The sequence below is a fragment of the Phalacrocorax aristotelis genome, chromosome 9, assembly GCF_949628215.1.
Source record: "Phalacrocorax aristotelis chromosome 9, bGulAri2.1, whole genome shotgun sequence".
In the NCBI taxonomy this organism is placed as follows: Eukaryota; Metazoa; Chordata; class Aves; order Suliformes; family Phalacrocoracidae; genus Phalacrocorax; species Phalacrocorax aristotelis.
Genome location: NC_134284.1, coordinates 29162925 through 29178631, shown reverse-complemented (window position 1 = coordinate 29178631; position 15707 = coordinate 29162925). Strand labels below are relative to the sequence as shown.

The window sequence follows — 15707 nt, the reverse complement described above, 5'->3', positions numbered from 1 at the left end:
ATTTATTTTCTTAAGATACATGTCTCACCACTTTATCCTCATTTTACTTAGTATAAAATACTTAAGTTGTATTGGAGAAAGTATTCAAATTTCATCAGAATACAGAAGTCTTCTAGACATCTCTAATTATCTTTTGCCAAATCCACTTTATCTGTGATTAGTATGAAAGGCTGAATGTTTTTGTCAGGAGCTTATAGCTTTGCTTTTGTAATAGGCTGCATTTTAAGCAGCCAATTGGATTGGTGTTGGCCTTTGAAAAATGTAAAATGCTTTGAAGGAAGACTTAAATGAACCAATAAAGATTGTGCAAGCACACACATTTAATCTCAGGACTATCTGCATTATAGCTAAAGCTCTGGGAAACTAAGGGAATTGCACTGGAGAATAATCAAAGGGTACAGCTTTATTACACGTCTGTTCTGAAAATGAAGGGTCTGTTTGGCTTAAAATACTAGGTGCTGTTCTGGTAAAAGAAAGAAGACAGAATTTTAGATACCACACTATAAGTTTTCGAGGACATGTCCCACTGTGAAATCAATGGTTAATTTGAGTACAGATGTAACACAGGAGCTACATATAATTCTTTCTCATGGTCACCAAAAATAATCTTGAAATAACTTAAGATGAAGTAGGCCCTCCTGAAGGATGAATCCTCCCAAATAATACTTTTGATTGTTATCTCTCAAGCAAGTTTTGGGTTTTTTTTATTATCACTGCAAAATTGAAAGCACAGTCATGTCTGATTTGAACAAGAAAAGGACACATGTTCACTAAGATGCTTCAATCCTGCTCTGGGGTGTTTCTCAAACATAGTATTTTTAAAAGGCTAGAAGGAATTAGAGTCTTGACATGGAATACAATATAAAAGATCAATTTGTCAACTCTGTATGAACAAAGAAAGCCAAATTCATATAACTTTAAGAAGAAAAACAAATTTATATTTTAAAGCTAAAATAATTATAGGACTTCAAAATGTTTTTCTTACTAACTTTTCTTCTAGTATGATTCATAAATCTTAACATTTTCGCCCTTAAAAGCCATATAGGCAAAAATATTACATGTATGTTTTATATTCACATGCTCCGCAGCTGAGATGAATACATCTCTAAATACTTCTGTGGTTGCGCACTACATTTGATTATTTTCTTCTGATTATATCAAAGGGATTTTTAATACCAAATATCTGTGGAGAGTCAAGGGGACTGATTAAATCAATTACTTGCTTTTATTCCTGCATGCCATTTTTGTGTTTCTTTTTTGGAATCTACCATTCTTTTTTCATTGTCTTCTTTGAGAATGGTAACTGAATTACCACAGGCTCTGATAGTGCTGCAGGGGTTTTGGTGTTTTGGTTTGGTTTGTTTGCTGCATTTTTTTTTTTAAATCAAATAAGATTACGTCCTAAAGTCTTCACTATGGAGCTGAGATGATTGTAAGCAGCACAAACAATATTACAGGCTTTTAACCAATTTCGAGATGTTTTTTAGCCTTTAAAACTAGGTGGAAGTGGCTGAGCTTAACAGCTGGGAAGCCCTGGCTTTCAATTTTAACATCAGTCTTTTTTTAGGTGCTTTATCTTCCATTACTCAATTCTGATCACAATTTGTGTGTGACACACACACACCCATGCTAGACACAGGGAGATCCTGAGTTGCTCTTAAAATGGTTAAAGAAAGGTCGGTTTCTTTCCCATATTACCTTATCACTTACTTAGCATACTATAGTATTAGTACAAGATTATCTTTTAAAATCCTCATCTCCAGCCTCAAGAGTGTTGTTTAATTCAGAGAAACGCAAGAGAATCTTGTCCTTTTCTTTGCTATTACTATACTGTGATTTTTTAAAAAATTGTTTGTTAGTTTTGCAAATTCATATTTGTCAAGTATGCATTAAGGTCACATTTAAGAATAATGAAAGGCTGAATCAATCTTTTTTTATTAAAGGATTTTAGAAGTTTGTCTCATGAAAAGCAATTAGTAAGCATTAGCAGTTGCTTGTGGATTAACTGTAGCCCGGGTCAACAACTGACAAATCATTGAGATAAAAGACTACCAAACCTATGACTAGAAGGTGAAATTATATTTTGACCTACAAAAACCCAACAACAAAGCAAAAAAACCCTTCAGGCAAAAATAAAATCCACAACAAAACAAAACAACCAAAAAAACCCACAAGTGCCACCCCAAGTCCCTAAACCCCACCCCGCAAAACCTTCCTTCAGGTATTGGAGCTCTAGAAGTACCTGTTCTTATAGCTTTGGCAAAGCTCATTTGCTGATCTTAATTGCTAGGACATATTTCTAAAGAATTAACTTTCCGTCCATCCATATGCATGTGTACATTTTCAAGGATGTCAGTTTTCATCTGTCCCCTGCCTCGTAACTGCTGTGGTCAAACACTGTGCTTCTAGAAACACCACCTTCCTTTCTTAGGTTTGAGAGTGTGAAGGTGTAGTAGTATTTCTATATAAATGTCTGTCATAAAGCATCAGTTACCTTGAGTTCAATAAAAACAGAGCTGTACTATGTTGTGGGAAGGAAGAAATTTGGAAATAATTTTCTAGGCCAATGACACAAAACTGAGTCATTTTCTAAATTCTTATAATAGGTGTTTTCAACTGTAAAGGTTGTATTCAGGTGGATATCTTCTCTTTCAGTTAGGTTCTTAAAGGTGGAGAAGGAATTAAGATTGCAGATGTCCATGGGTCAGTTGTATGTAATTTCTGCACATTGACTCAGACGTTTTAGGGAAGCCAAATATCCATTAGAGAATCCTATTTCAGTGAAGGTTTTCTTTGAAGTTTAAATGGTTAAATGCTACGAGATCCTTGACTGAATAGTTGGAATCCCTTTAAGAAAACACTGTGTTAGATACCAAGACTAAGCACACTTTAACTGAAAACTTGAGTACCATAAAAACTCAAGTACAGGTTAGCTGGTCTGTGTAGATATTTCTTCATGACATTTTAGGTGCATCTTTCTTAAAATATTTTAAGGCTACCCTAGTTGTTCCTGTATTTATAGAAAGAACAGTATCCTACGTTATTGCGCAGTAACCTGTTTACATGCATGCTTTCTTTGGGAAAAAGTCTCCTGTAATTGGAAGAGTGATTTATTTTATGTATAAAGTGAGCAGGACCAAATTATAGCTCCGGGTTGACACACAGAGCCGATTTTGAAGAGTTTGCTTCTCAGCGACCTCTTGCCTACAGAGGTGGCATGCCCACTGGCAGTGGCAGGTACCGAACGTGATACCTGCGTGCAAGAGTTGTGCTGTGTGCTTGTTGAGCCTGTGGTGCAGGTCTGTGGCTCCGTGGCATTGCGTTCGCATTAATCACCTCTCCTTTTACACCAGCAATTTCCCTGAGTGCCCACTGCTGGAGGAATATCCAGCAAAGACGTACAACTGTGGAATATGGAAAAAAGTAATAATCTGCCACTCAGTATTAAAAGGTTGGCAGGTCTAAGCTGAGACAGTGTTTCATTTGTGCGGATGTGTTATACCTTGTTTTTAAGGTATGGAGGCAAGTTTTAGATCCATCATGATTCTTTTACATGTGAGTATTCTTTCATTCATAAAAAATAACAAAAAAGTGGTCTCATGCTTATCTTTCAGACATGGACACATGAAGCTGTTGGTAGGTTAGGACCTTTGATGTCACTTTCAGACTAAATTGTTGTCTAGGGTTGCTGCCTTTTTTAGGAAGTGTGGCTGGGCTTTTTTTTTTCTTCTTCCAGTGGTTTGGTGTGATTTTTTTTCTCTGACGAACAAAGCCCAAGCCATATGTTATCGTCTGTATCTTTTATTTATGGAGATGTTCCAAAAGTCATAGTGGATGTTTTAAATTTTTATTTTATATGTTTACTCTTTATCAATGACTTTAAAGCGTAAAGATGCATATATAATACTCTAAAATAGGATTGGTTGTAATATTTTAAAAGGAATTACCTTGAAACGTCTAATACCGTTGTAATATCCTGTGGTATCATACCACTGAAGGATGCATTTGCAATTCTGCTTTTGTAGTAGTCCTTTTTGGTAGCCTGTCTCATCTGTAAAAATAGTAATCACAAAATAATTTTGTAGTGAATTTTTGTATGATGATTTTAAACTCCAGAAGATAAATACTTTCTTTATCTTACAGGCCAGACCAAACAGCTGAGCCCACATATTTAGGTCATTGCAGCAATGAGGAAACCCATTGAAAGCAGTGATTCAGGGGATCCTCTACTTAGATCAATTGAACAGACTTGCCCTAACTTTCTGTAATACTCATGTAACTGCCCTGAATGCAACTTCAAATGGGTTTTCAGAAGTTACAGACCTAGTGACCTGTGGAAATATTTCATGTTATGCTGTTTCTTGTGGAATAAGAAACACCAAATGGCATTTGTAATGTCAAACTCCTAAGAAGGTGTAATTCTGACCTTTCTCCTCCATGACTCTCCAACTCTGACAAGAAATATTAGAACTTGTCTGTTGTGGTTTGTTAAAAAATGTAAATTTATGTTCAAAATTGTTTGTCAGTCTCTCAGAAAATTAGAAGTAATTAAATAGAAAGTTCTACAGATTTGTGCCTTTTCTGTACCCTCTCATCTCAAGATGGTGTGAGAAGCAGACAATTGTAATAACTTGCTGCTACTCCTTTCCAGCTTAATTTGATCTTGTTCCTTAATTCTGACAGATTGTTTTTAATTTTCCCATCTGTTCCATAAAAATCTCAAGTGATTGACTCTTAGGAAAAAATAATGTCTAATAGCTGAGCCTTTTTTAATGAGTTGGTATGAGCTATTTAATGAGACGTGCTGAAGAAGGCAAGCCAAGTGAAAGATTGGGCCTGGGGTGGTGGATCTAAGAAAGGTAAAGGGCAACCGTATGCTTCAGGAAATCTCTACTTTTTATCCTCAGCCTTAGGCAGCTGCGCTGCTGTCTCCAGTTTCAGGCAGTGCATATCTTTAGACCCATGGACAAAACCCAAAGGTTCAGTGCAGTAATTCCTTTTCCCGTTGTATTTCGTGCAGTGTCTACCTTCCGACAGTAGTGCTTTGCAGTCTTGCAAAGGAAAAACAAAACAAAAAAAATTTTTCAAAGAATAACACTTAAGTAAAATTAAAAGCATTGTAGGCGGTGGTTTAACTTCACCTCTTCTAGTAACCTACACTGTAACTCCCAGTTATTCTAGTGTTAGGTCAGAAAGAACCCCCGTGCCAGTGAACAGTGACTGTTCTCCAGCCTCTCTGAAAGCTAAACCCCTTTGCTTTAAAATTACCTGCAGATGACATCTCCTGGGGCAGGAAGCCATCAATATGCAGTATGGGTCTTTGAGAATAGCAACCTGAATATAAATGTTAACATCTGGACTTCTCCCTTCTGTTTTGGTTTTAATATATTATTATAATAAACATTAACATGATTTTTAATAATCATCAAATAGCAGTTTCTCTGGCAGCCTGATACTTCATTATTAAATCAGATGGTGAAAATAAATATACAGCTCTTTTACAATGAAAGTTGGAAGTTTGACTCAACTCTGCAAATATGCCATTGTTAGTCTAATCTATTGTAGAATTCATAGAATAATGAATTAACTTTCCAGTTGCATACAGGGAAGCATAAAAAATGAGAGAATGCTACCATGGTAATGAGCAAAATACACACTTGTTTTTGCAGGTTTTAATGGGCTACCAACTAAGGAGAGAGACTTTTGTCTGCTTTTTTTTTTTAATAGAAAATCTTGAGAGCAGTTTAAGTGAAAAAGAGAGCAGGGAGCATCAGTACTCCACACTTTTAGAGCATCTTGAAATAATCAGCTTGCCAGGTTTCCCTATGACATGTATTTCAAACAACCGAAGAGGACAGGGGAAAGATTAAAATGTGACTTTTAAACCACTGAATGCAGTAATGGTTAAGACTGTTTCTAGTTTAAATTTGTACAAAATTGGACTTGGATGGTGTCTGTTTTAAGGCCTAATCCCAGCAAGTAGCCACAGATTGGAGATGCTCTGTGCTTACACAGAAAGAAGCCTGTGGCTCTGAATGAGACTAGACCGCGCCTATGATTTAGACTATCCTAATATGGGACTGATATAAGGGAATAAATTTTTTATTGTTAAGGATTTTTTTTTGTTATTACTATGTAATAGCAATGTTCCTGAAGTTGGACTTTTTTTTTCTCTTGGAGAGAAGGAATTGTTTGGTAACTAACTTTGTCTGCATGGCAAGAGACAGAAGTGACTTAATTTTGTGTTAATTGTCATGGACTTTGGGAACATGACCCATTATCTGTCCTCCTTGATAGATTTTGGGGAAGGATCTTGTTGCACTGTGGCTTTAGTAATAAATCTTCTTTGTATTTATGTAGTTAAATTTACAAGATGTAAGTTAAATAGTTCTGCATGAATCCTCCATAAAGCATTGATCTTTTGTTTTTATCTTCCTCCTCAGTGTGTCAATCCTGATCTTTAATACTTCTCGGCAGTGCTTTGTTGTGGTGAAGCAGTTCCGCCCAGGTAATCCTCTTTTTTTAGATTTACTTTTGCTCTCTAGTGAAGCAAGCTTTTAAGGGTTTAGCAGTTAAAAGTTGGTGCATCTATGGTGATGAAATCTTTGTTCTATATTCTGTTTCTTTGTATGATAGCCCACCCTTTTCAGTTGGTCAGAATTTCTAACCAGGGAAATTGCCATTATAGATTAAATGAATGATCAGGATAGCCTTATGTTCTGCTTTTGGGATAGTCATTGTCCTCTTTTGGATGAAATTACAAACAGCTCTACAATGATCATGCGATAGATTGCTTTTATTTGAAGTTCCTTCTTGACCCATCTAGTATTTAGTAGGCAGCTTCTGTGCAGAAGCATTGTGTTCCTTTTTTTTTTTGTCTTAGATATTCCTTTTTTTAATGTGTTATTGGTCATTGTATACTTGGGAATTTAAAATGAGGTAAATTTAGGACTGTATGCTTTTTCATCAATACGTGGACAGCTTCATTCTACCAGTTATTATTATGAATTTAGGTTAATATACTTTTTTTTTCCTTGAGTTTTTCTCAGTTATGTTAATTCAAAGCAATATTTACTTTTTGGAAGTTAAAATCAAATGCATATTCTCTACATGTTAATTAAAAAAAAAAACACAAGATATTTCACTGACTGTTGCTAAGAGACCATTTCAAGACTGTTCCTGGTAGACTTTATAGGAAACTTTCAGGGGTGGTGTCATGGTGTCCTTTCTTACTAACCGTGATTGACAGGCTCTTCAGTGTTGTGCAGCACTGTTATACCGACAGTGCGTACTTCTCATGAATCACTCTATTGACTATTATAAAAAGAAGTTGTTTATTTGTTTATTAATAATCCAGTATGTTTTATTTGCCAGCCGAAAGAATCGCTCATATAGCTATTGCTCTCTTTGAGGCAATCTTAGGCAGAAGACCTCATATATATGCATTTTTTTATATATATATATGTACTGAACAGCGATGTGTTCATTACATCATCCCTATGGAAGTGTCAAATCTGCCTCAAAACACTGGACTATTCTTGGAGTTAAACTGTTCCAGAGGCTGGAGCTGCTCAGTAACCTGGCCTTGGAGACAGTGGTCAGTCACACACTCCGTAGCAGCTCAGTGATCGTAGCCATGCCCTGACATTACTCACATCACTGTAATCATATTTCCATTCTTTGGTTATTGCCTGCCTTAGTGCCCATTCCACAAAGGAAAATGAAGGCTGAGACTTTTCTCATTGCTAGCTCCTATCAGGGTCCCACCAGAAAGGCGATAGCTCGTTACTTGTGAGCAACAGCTGCCGCTCACTCACCGGGCACATCCCCTGCATGTGTGCTGGTTGACATGTGCTTGCCTTTCCTTAGGGTACGGTCTCATGCTCAGGTTTTCCCATTGAAGTCTGTGCTGCCTATAAAGGCAGTCATCCTTCCCTGTATGTACATTCCCACCCCGTTCCCTTTGGCAGCACCAGCCCTTTGGCAGCAACAGCAGAGGCCTTATATGGCTGCAAACAAGTAATTTTGAAGATTAGACAGCTTATCTGACTGGCCTGGAAGAGTTCGTGCTGGCTTGAGGGGTGGCACAACCAGGGTGAGGCAGACAGGACCATATTTTTCAGTGTACTGTGGACTTAGATCATCTTGAATGAATCATTTCGAAAAAGCAGACAGAAAAAAGTTACACGTGTATCTCAGTAGTTTCCATTTTAGTTTCTTATCCATGACTGATTGGCCAGCGTCTTGGGTAATGCTCATTTTAGTAACCAATTGACCACGTGTTCTCAAATACAGTAAAATAATATGTTCCTGGTAAAGGCTAGGGTTAGTACCTATGAACATGTGCCCTGTTTTTTTCACAGTAACTATATTGACCTTTCAATGGATTGTGGTGTTTATTTTTGCAGTGACTTAAAAGAATAGTATCAGAGATCTGAATCATAAGCCATGCTCTGTTTCAGGAGGTACAAAACACTGGTGCAATCAAAAAGAATTTAGAAGTTTAAAGAAAAGCTAGCAAGTTCCCCAGTCAGCCAAACCCCACTAGCTCCTTAATCCATACTTTTGCTTTCTCCTCTTTAGGGATAGCAAAGAAGTATATGAGCCATCTAACAAGGCTACTTTGAATAACAGTTATGAATTTATTTGATGAGTTTGGTTGAGCCATCTATCCTTTGTCCCAGATTTGCAGAAAGGAAGACAAGTATATCAATTCTACTGGAGTTTCCACTCTGAGACTTCTTACAGCTGAGTGGCTCTGGGATAATTAGTCAAGATATCTAATGAGCACTAGATGGTTGGTTGAGTCCTCACCATACTGCTGCTCGACACACATGTCCATCTGATGATGGAGGAGACTGCGTGGTGATGATGAAGTGGCAGTTTCTGACAAAAGTAGCAGAAGCAAGAGAGCAATCAGACACAGGACTAGTGGGTGGGTGACTCAGCTGGGAGCTGAGTTCTTGCTTCTAGTTTCTGCTCTCCAAACTCTTTGTGCATTTGCAATAAGCTGACAACCTGTGATGAGGAAGAGGAGAGTCACAGGTTTCCCTCTGAAGAGTGTGCCCTAGCAAATAGACCACAGGCAGCTTTTCCATCTGGTGCTTCATCACCCTGGTGCATCACTTGTGCAGTTAATTTTGCACCTTCAGGAGAGGTGTGGGGGACGCCTCTGTTCCCTGACATTAGCAGGCAGCTTGGTTTTCTAGGCTTTGCTTATCTATGAGAGATAAAATGAGTTTGAACCTTTCTGAGCCTGCTAATAATGAATTCATACTGTGATTCCTTGGTGAATGCTCTAATTTTTGGACTGTTACCGGAGTGGCTGGTACTGGTTCTTTTCTTCCTTATCTGCAGAGAAAAGCTGTTAGTGTGCTTTGAGTGTTAGCTTTGCCTTAAAGAGGACTGCTGGATTGGGTCCTTTTGGGAATGTAGGTTTTGATCTACATGGAGCCCAGTTGTGCTGAGGGAGAAGGAGAACGGCAGGTGCCTGCCGGAATGACAGGAGGGGTTTCAGGGATTCAAGAAACTTGTAACAGAGAGTTACTTTAATCACAGTTTCATATTTCTGTACCCACATTATTACCTGCATCCTGTTTTGGTGCCCAAGTCCTTTACTGTGATATATGCATTGTTCCTTTTTGAATTTACTGGTATGGATAAGTCAATACTGAAAAAGCAGTACAATCTTAAGAGTGTTTGGCTCATCTCAGAGATCCTGGAGGTGGTTGTCATTTATGATAATTGCCATAGCTTTTAGAAGCTTTTGGAATAATGACAATAGACACCCTTCAAGGATCTGTCCTTCAGACTCTGCATGGAATATTTTTCTTTGCCACTTTTTTGCTGCATTTTCAAAAGAAAACTGAGCTCTAGCCATGTTTTTTAACTAAGAAATGGAAGCTCCTTTCCTTAAATGTTTGAATCTTAAGCTGCAAACAGCTTTGAAAGTTTTAAATTCTGGAGAAAGATTAATTTTGCGGCAAACTTCTGCACTTCGTCTTTCTTTTTAGACTGATCTAGACATCTCCTGTTCAGGTGCTGATCTTGCTATACTATACTTCTGAGGCAAGAAGCACTATAGAAGGAGCCTGGCGACAAACTTCTGGGGTATAGACTGTTCCCCAGAGGCCAAGTGCTTGGGAAGTCACTGAGATGCTTTACTTTTATGCGACATTTTTTTTAGGGATCTCACTGTGTATCACAGTTTTAAGAAATAATAAGCTAAATCCAGTAAATGGAAGAAAAAAAAGTTGTCCATTAAACTTGAGGTCTTATATACACTAGTTCTGTAAGATTTAGAATGGGGAATAAAAGATAAGCTCATCTGAAAACCATTTTAAGTGTGTATGAAATATGCCTGTAAAATACTTTAATGGAATAAAAATAATTTCAAATTTTAAGATAGTTTTATTCAGAGGTTTTACAACACCCTCATGGTAACCTTTCATGAAAACCAAAGGGATAGACATGAGGAAATTTCAAAGAAGGAACAGGTGGCATTATACCTGTAAGCTAAAGTTACAGTGGTTGGAATAGTCAGTAGTGATTCTCTGTGTGTTAATATCCAGTCCTGCTGTTCTCACTCATGCAAAATTTCTGTTGACATCAGTGTGAGGTTTGCTTAAATAAGGACTAAAATCTGGCGTTTGCACTTTCTTTAGGAGCGCATTACAGTGGCAGCTGTTTGTAGATTAATTCAAGAAGTCTTTTTCAGACTCCACACAGGAATCTGTGCAAGGAACTATATGTTCAAAAGAGGGTTGGCTTTTTTTTTTCCCCCCCAAACAAACATACATGCTTTTCATACCCTTTCTAAATAACAGCTGAGTTGACAGGCTGAAAGACTCATCATTGTGCACATGGTACACAATGTGCAACCCAACTTTCCTACGAGATAACTACATAGCTTAAATTAAATCCTGACATCCACATTGCCCAACAAATGGAAGCTGTATGGTGCTTCTGGGACTTAGGCTTCATGGGTGAACTACCTTCCTTGTTTTATTTTTATTTATTTTGAGGTGTGCATGAATTCATTTCAAATGATGTAAGCACAAATAGAGTTTAAAGGATAATTTTACAGAAACAGCAGCAGAACCTTTGCTCTCTAAAATTCCAATTTCAGCGTGTCACAATTTAAACAGGTAACACAACTGAATTCTTTGTTACGCTCACGTACTCTAATGGTTATAAATTTCCAAGCAAAACTTGTGTACCATCTTTTTTTCTAGTTAATATGAATAAACTAACAGCCCTCACCACTTGTTTTTTTTTTGGATTTTTTTTAAGCTGTTTACATGTGTGAAGTAGAAAGGCATCATCCTCAAATCTTTCAGCATCAGGACAAGGAGACCCTCTCTTGTCTAGAGGACCCCTTACCTGCTGTGGTAGGAGTGACCTATGAACTCTGCGCTGGCATTGTAGACAAACCAGACCTTTCCTTAGAAGAAATTGCGTGTGGGGAAGTCTTAGAAGAGTGTGGCTATCATGTTCCCGTTACAGACCTAAGGAGGATCACTTCTTACAGGTAAAGAGCAGTAAGTTAAAACTCTTTGCATTTTGTTGTTTCACAGATGGCTGAAGTAGCTTGAATGTAAATTAATGTTCCCTGTTCCCTAATTTAAGCAGTGTGTTGGAGGAACATGGACATCTGAAAGTATATGAAAGGTGTAATTTTCAGCAAGTGAGAGAAGTATTTACAGAGACTTAAGGAATTATAAACTCATAATTATGGGATTGAATTCCCAGTAAGAATGATACTGTTGTGATTTATTCCAAAGACTATTACAACTGGGGAAACCTGCATTGAGCTTTTCAGAGTAGTTTGTTACTGCACTAGACGACAGTCAGTCTTTACTGTGTCAGGCATTTTCCATCTCGGATTCTTAGTATGCTGATTAACAATAGAAGCTGTTCAAGATGGACTATGATTTACCAGTAACACAATTTTGCAGAAGCATGAGAACTTCTACCATTAGATCTCTTTATAATATTTGTGGGCTGCAATTAAGCGTTCTTTGAATTGGACAATAATTAACATTACATATGAAGATTTTGCTGATTTGACTGTGAAAATTTTTACATTATCTTTTTGCAGGGTTTTAAATAATTATTGAAATAGATTTTAACATGTTTTATAACATATACTAGGAGTAAGAGGAAAATTTGATATGTAAGAGGAAAAATACAAAATGTGAGTTGCTGGAGGGAAGAAATCCAAAAAGCCTCAGGAGAAACTTTGCACGCAGCTTTAATCCCATTATATCTCCTCCCCAGCTTTTAGAATTCTTATCCAAAATGTATGTGTGTTTGTATTTTAAAGAGAAGGCAGCAGGTTTTTTACTTTCTTTATTTTGCTTGACATCTCCATTGAACTAGGCCCTGTCATTGGTTTTTAATTTGGGAATTGAATACAAATCCACAGCTGTCAATCCTGGCAAATGTTATTTCCTGCTGGATTAACAAGCAGTGCTTCTGTTGAGGGGAGGGGGTGAATCACAGGAGCTGTCTTTTACAACTCCTTAAAACTAGATTAAGGGTTTATTCTACTGAAAGAAAAAATGCCTGCTAGTTTATGAGCAAAAGCTGTCTATAGAATTTCATAGCCTGGGTGATGCTGACAGGCCATAGCATGCAGTTATATACATATGTATACGTACGTATGTATGTGTATACAAACACAAAACGGGAAAAGTAGAATATAATTTCTGTAGCTGTAGAAGTTTGTAGCTTCAGCGTAGAAGTTTCACTCAACATTAACAATTTACAACTGGCTAAAACACCGTATGTTTTTTGGTTGATAAATGTCTTTGTATCTTACAGCTCGTCGTTCTTTCAGTTGCTTTTTTTTTTTTGATTGCACTGACTTGCAAAGAGAGTATACAATTGGAGTTTTCTCTGTTGAGACCCATGCAAAGGACACTTAAAATGTTAATCCTCCAATCCTGCTTTGTCTATGTGGGCACAGCTTTCTGCCCATGGAGATCCATGCTGAAGTCAGAAGGACCTGTATAGTATTTACTTTTTTAGGTTAATATGAAAGGTTGAAGCCTCAAAGATGATATTTTAGAGTTTCTTTTTTTGGACTTCCTGTGCTCTGTATTAGAATTTTAATCTAAATGTTACAGTCTTCCTATTAGGAGTGTCCTGTTCTTCCTTCAGCCAGAGACTGGCGTATCTGTCTGATACTTGACAATTTGATGCAAAGACAGTTAGTAATTGATTCCTATATGGTCTGCTAAGGAAGTTTTTTTCCATAATGGCTATATTACATATAAGAATTTCAGGGCTTTTTCTAAGTGTAACAGGTTTTCCTGAATGGTTTATGCTGTGACTGTCAATCCAAAGCATTGACATGAAGCGTTACATTAATGCATATGCATCCCATTAATAATTAAAATACATTATGCACTTCTATTATTATCTGTCATCTCAGTGATCCAAGAGATAGTTGCTCTATATTATTTATTGTTCCAGTGCATCAGATCAGAGAGAAACCTTAGAAAACAGAATTGGAAGGCATTTTGGGAGGATCTCACCTAGACTGCTCCTCTTCCAAAGATCAGGCTCAGTTGCATCTAAGTCACTTCTGATAAATGTGCATCTGTATTTTCTTGAAAAGCTACTCATTTCATAGCCTCTCCAAGCATTCTGTCTGAAGTGTCTAACTATCCATACCACGAGCAAGATTTTCCTCATGTCTTGCCTAAACTCACCTTTCTTCACCTCAAGCCTGTGACTTACTATCCTGTTCCCTGTGGACGTGAAGTACTTCTGCAGCTTCCACATATTTGTTTGAACATGTCTCCCCTTTATTTTATTTTTGCCTTTGCAAAACTATCTTGGTTTAAGCTTTCTCTTTAGACCATGTTTTCTAGATGTCTGATCATGCCTTCTGCTGTCCTCTGCCTTCTCTCCATCTGGTCTGCATATTTCTTAAAAATGTGTCACACAGAAACCTTTGTACAAAAGCCTTTTCACCATGCACACAACCTTAGTTTTTATCTACAAAAATCTAATAGACTTAACTCAGTAATTATTAATTATAGTTATGTAAGTATTTTAACATGGTTTTATTTGCATCAGGAAAGGAACAACAGCTAACAGATTTGGCAGGAATCACAGGATATGATGATCTTAGAGGTCTTTTCCAACCTTTATGATTCTATGACCACACCGTTTGGTCTGAAAGCAAGGAGTTGTCTTGTATTCCTAATGACACCCCTTTCTGAAATCATGGTAATGAGAAGGAAATTTCCTGACTGGAATAAAAGCAGGACTTGAACTAGACCTGACAGAAGGACATGGAAAGTAGGATACACATCAGATGTGAAGAGAGAAACAGTTTTGGCTAGGGAGGTCAATACAGTTCTGTGACTAATGGATTCAGAAGGGGAGGGCATGGACTATGCATAGGGAGAACTTAGCCGAGGGGGAAAAACAGAATAGAAAATCCTTGAGTAAAAAAAGAGGAAAAAGAGATGAAGGGCTAATGCAGAGAAAAAACATGGGCTGAGAACTAAATGGACTTGGAGAAAGTATGTTGACAGTGGTGGAGAATTATTCTCTTTAATGAAATGAGGAAAGTACTTAGACTGTGTTCAGGCAGAACTTTGCTTTATTCTCAGACAATGGGTGCAATAAAGACTGAAGGTAACCTGAAGATAGCAATTTTTTCCTCTTTTATTATCAGGGCCTGCAGCAGTGGTTTTGGGGGATTTATTTTTTGTTTTTTAAATGTTTCTCAGCTAACCAGAAAAGGCTAACTACAGTACTGCTATAGATATTCCAAAAGCACATAAAAGTAAGCCATTGGACCCCATTCTTAAGGTCTGTCAAAGCTCCTGTGATGTGATACTCATCAGATGAAGTCAGGCACTGAATTAAGCAGATCTCGGGCTTAATTACCCTGAATGATCCACAGAGTAGCTGTGGAGTCAATGAGAAATCAGGAAAGAAGGCAGGAGTCAGGGAATTTACACTAGTTGAGCAAGAGTCTTAGGAACAGGTTGCTTCAGCAACAGGAGGACAGTATGGTGTGGGTCAATGAAGGAGACTGGATTGGGGGCAGATAACGAGAAAGACAAACATGTGAAGAGGGACTTGACTGGAGGAAGTCAGAGGAATCAGACTTTGAAGAGTCAGAAATATCTGTTCCTATTATAGAAAAATGCCAGCCAGAAAGTGAATTTAAATGCAAATGGTTCATTTTGCTGTGTAGATGGAGGCAGGAATCATTCCAACAAAAATCTGTATTGCTTGCAACCTGTGTGGTGCGTTTCCTCTTCTCATCATGGCTACACAAATTGCTACTTTTGTGCTTGGCATACAATAAGTAACCTCATTTTGGCATTACAGAAAGTTTGTTTTCTGTTCTGGCAGCTGCTATTCCACTTTTGGAGGCTTCCTGAAAGTTTTGACGCCTACTGGTGTGTTGCGTTCTTGTCAATTGTATGTATGGCCTCAGTCAAAAATAGCATAGACGGTAGATGCGATGGGTGTAAAGGAACCATTCAGCTCAGTAATAAAATTAAGCTAATACTACAGTAGTATAATTGTAAACTGAGGCTTCATGAAAATGGTTGCCAGTTAAATTGTTCATTTTCAAAAGCTTTAAAAGAAATCTGTGAGCTTCCCTCCATTTTTTTTTTTCCCTAAACACAATACCTTGTAAGTGAACAACTTTTGGACTTACTGATATATCA

At 37.5% G+C, this 15707-nt stretch overlaps 1 protein-coding gene across 3 annotated transcripts in view; it reads left to right on the top strand.

The window, feature by feature from the left end:
* NUDT14 (nudix hydrolase 14) overlaps positions 1-15707 on the top strand; it is a 61290-nt gene that overhangs the window by 36672 nt on the left and 8911 nt on the right. For all 3 annotated transcript variants that reach the window (XM_075104099.1, XM_075104098.1, XM_075104100.1), the window contains exons 3-4: positions 6444-6508; positions 11293-11530. In XM_075104099.1, coding sequence (XP_074960200.1) covers positions 6444-6508; positions 11293-11530 — 303 coding nt within the window. The remainder of the gene's footprint in view (positions 1-6443; positions 6509-11292; positions 11531-15707) is intronic.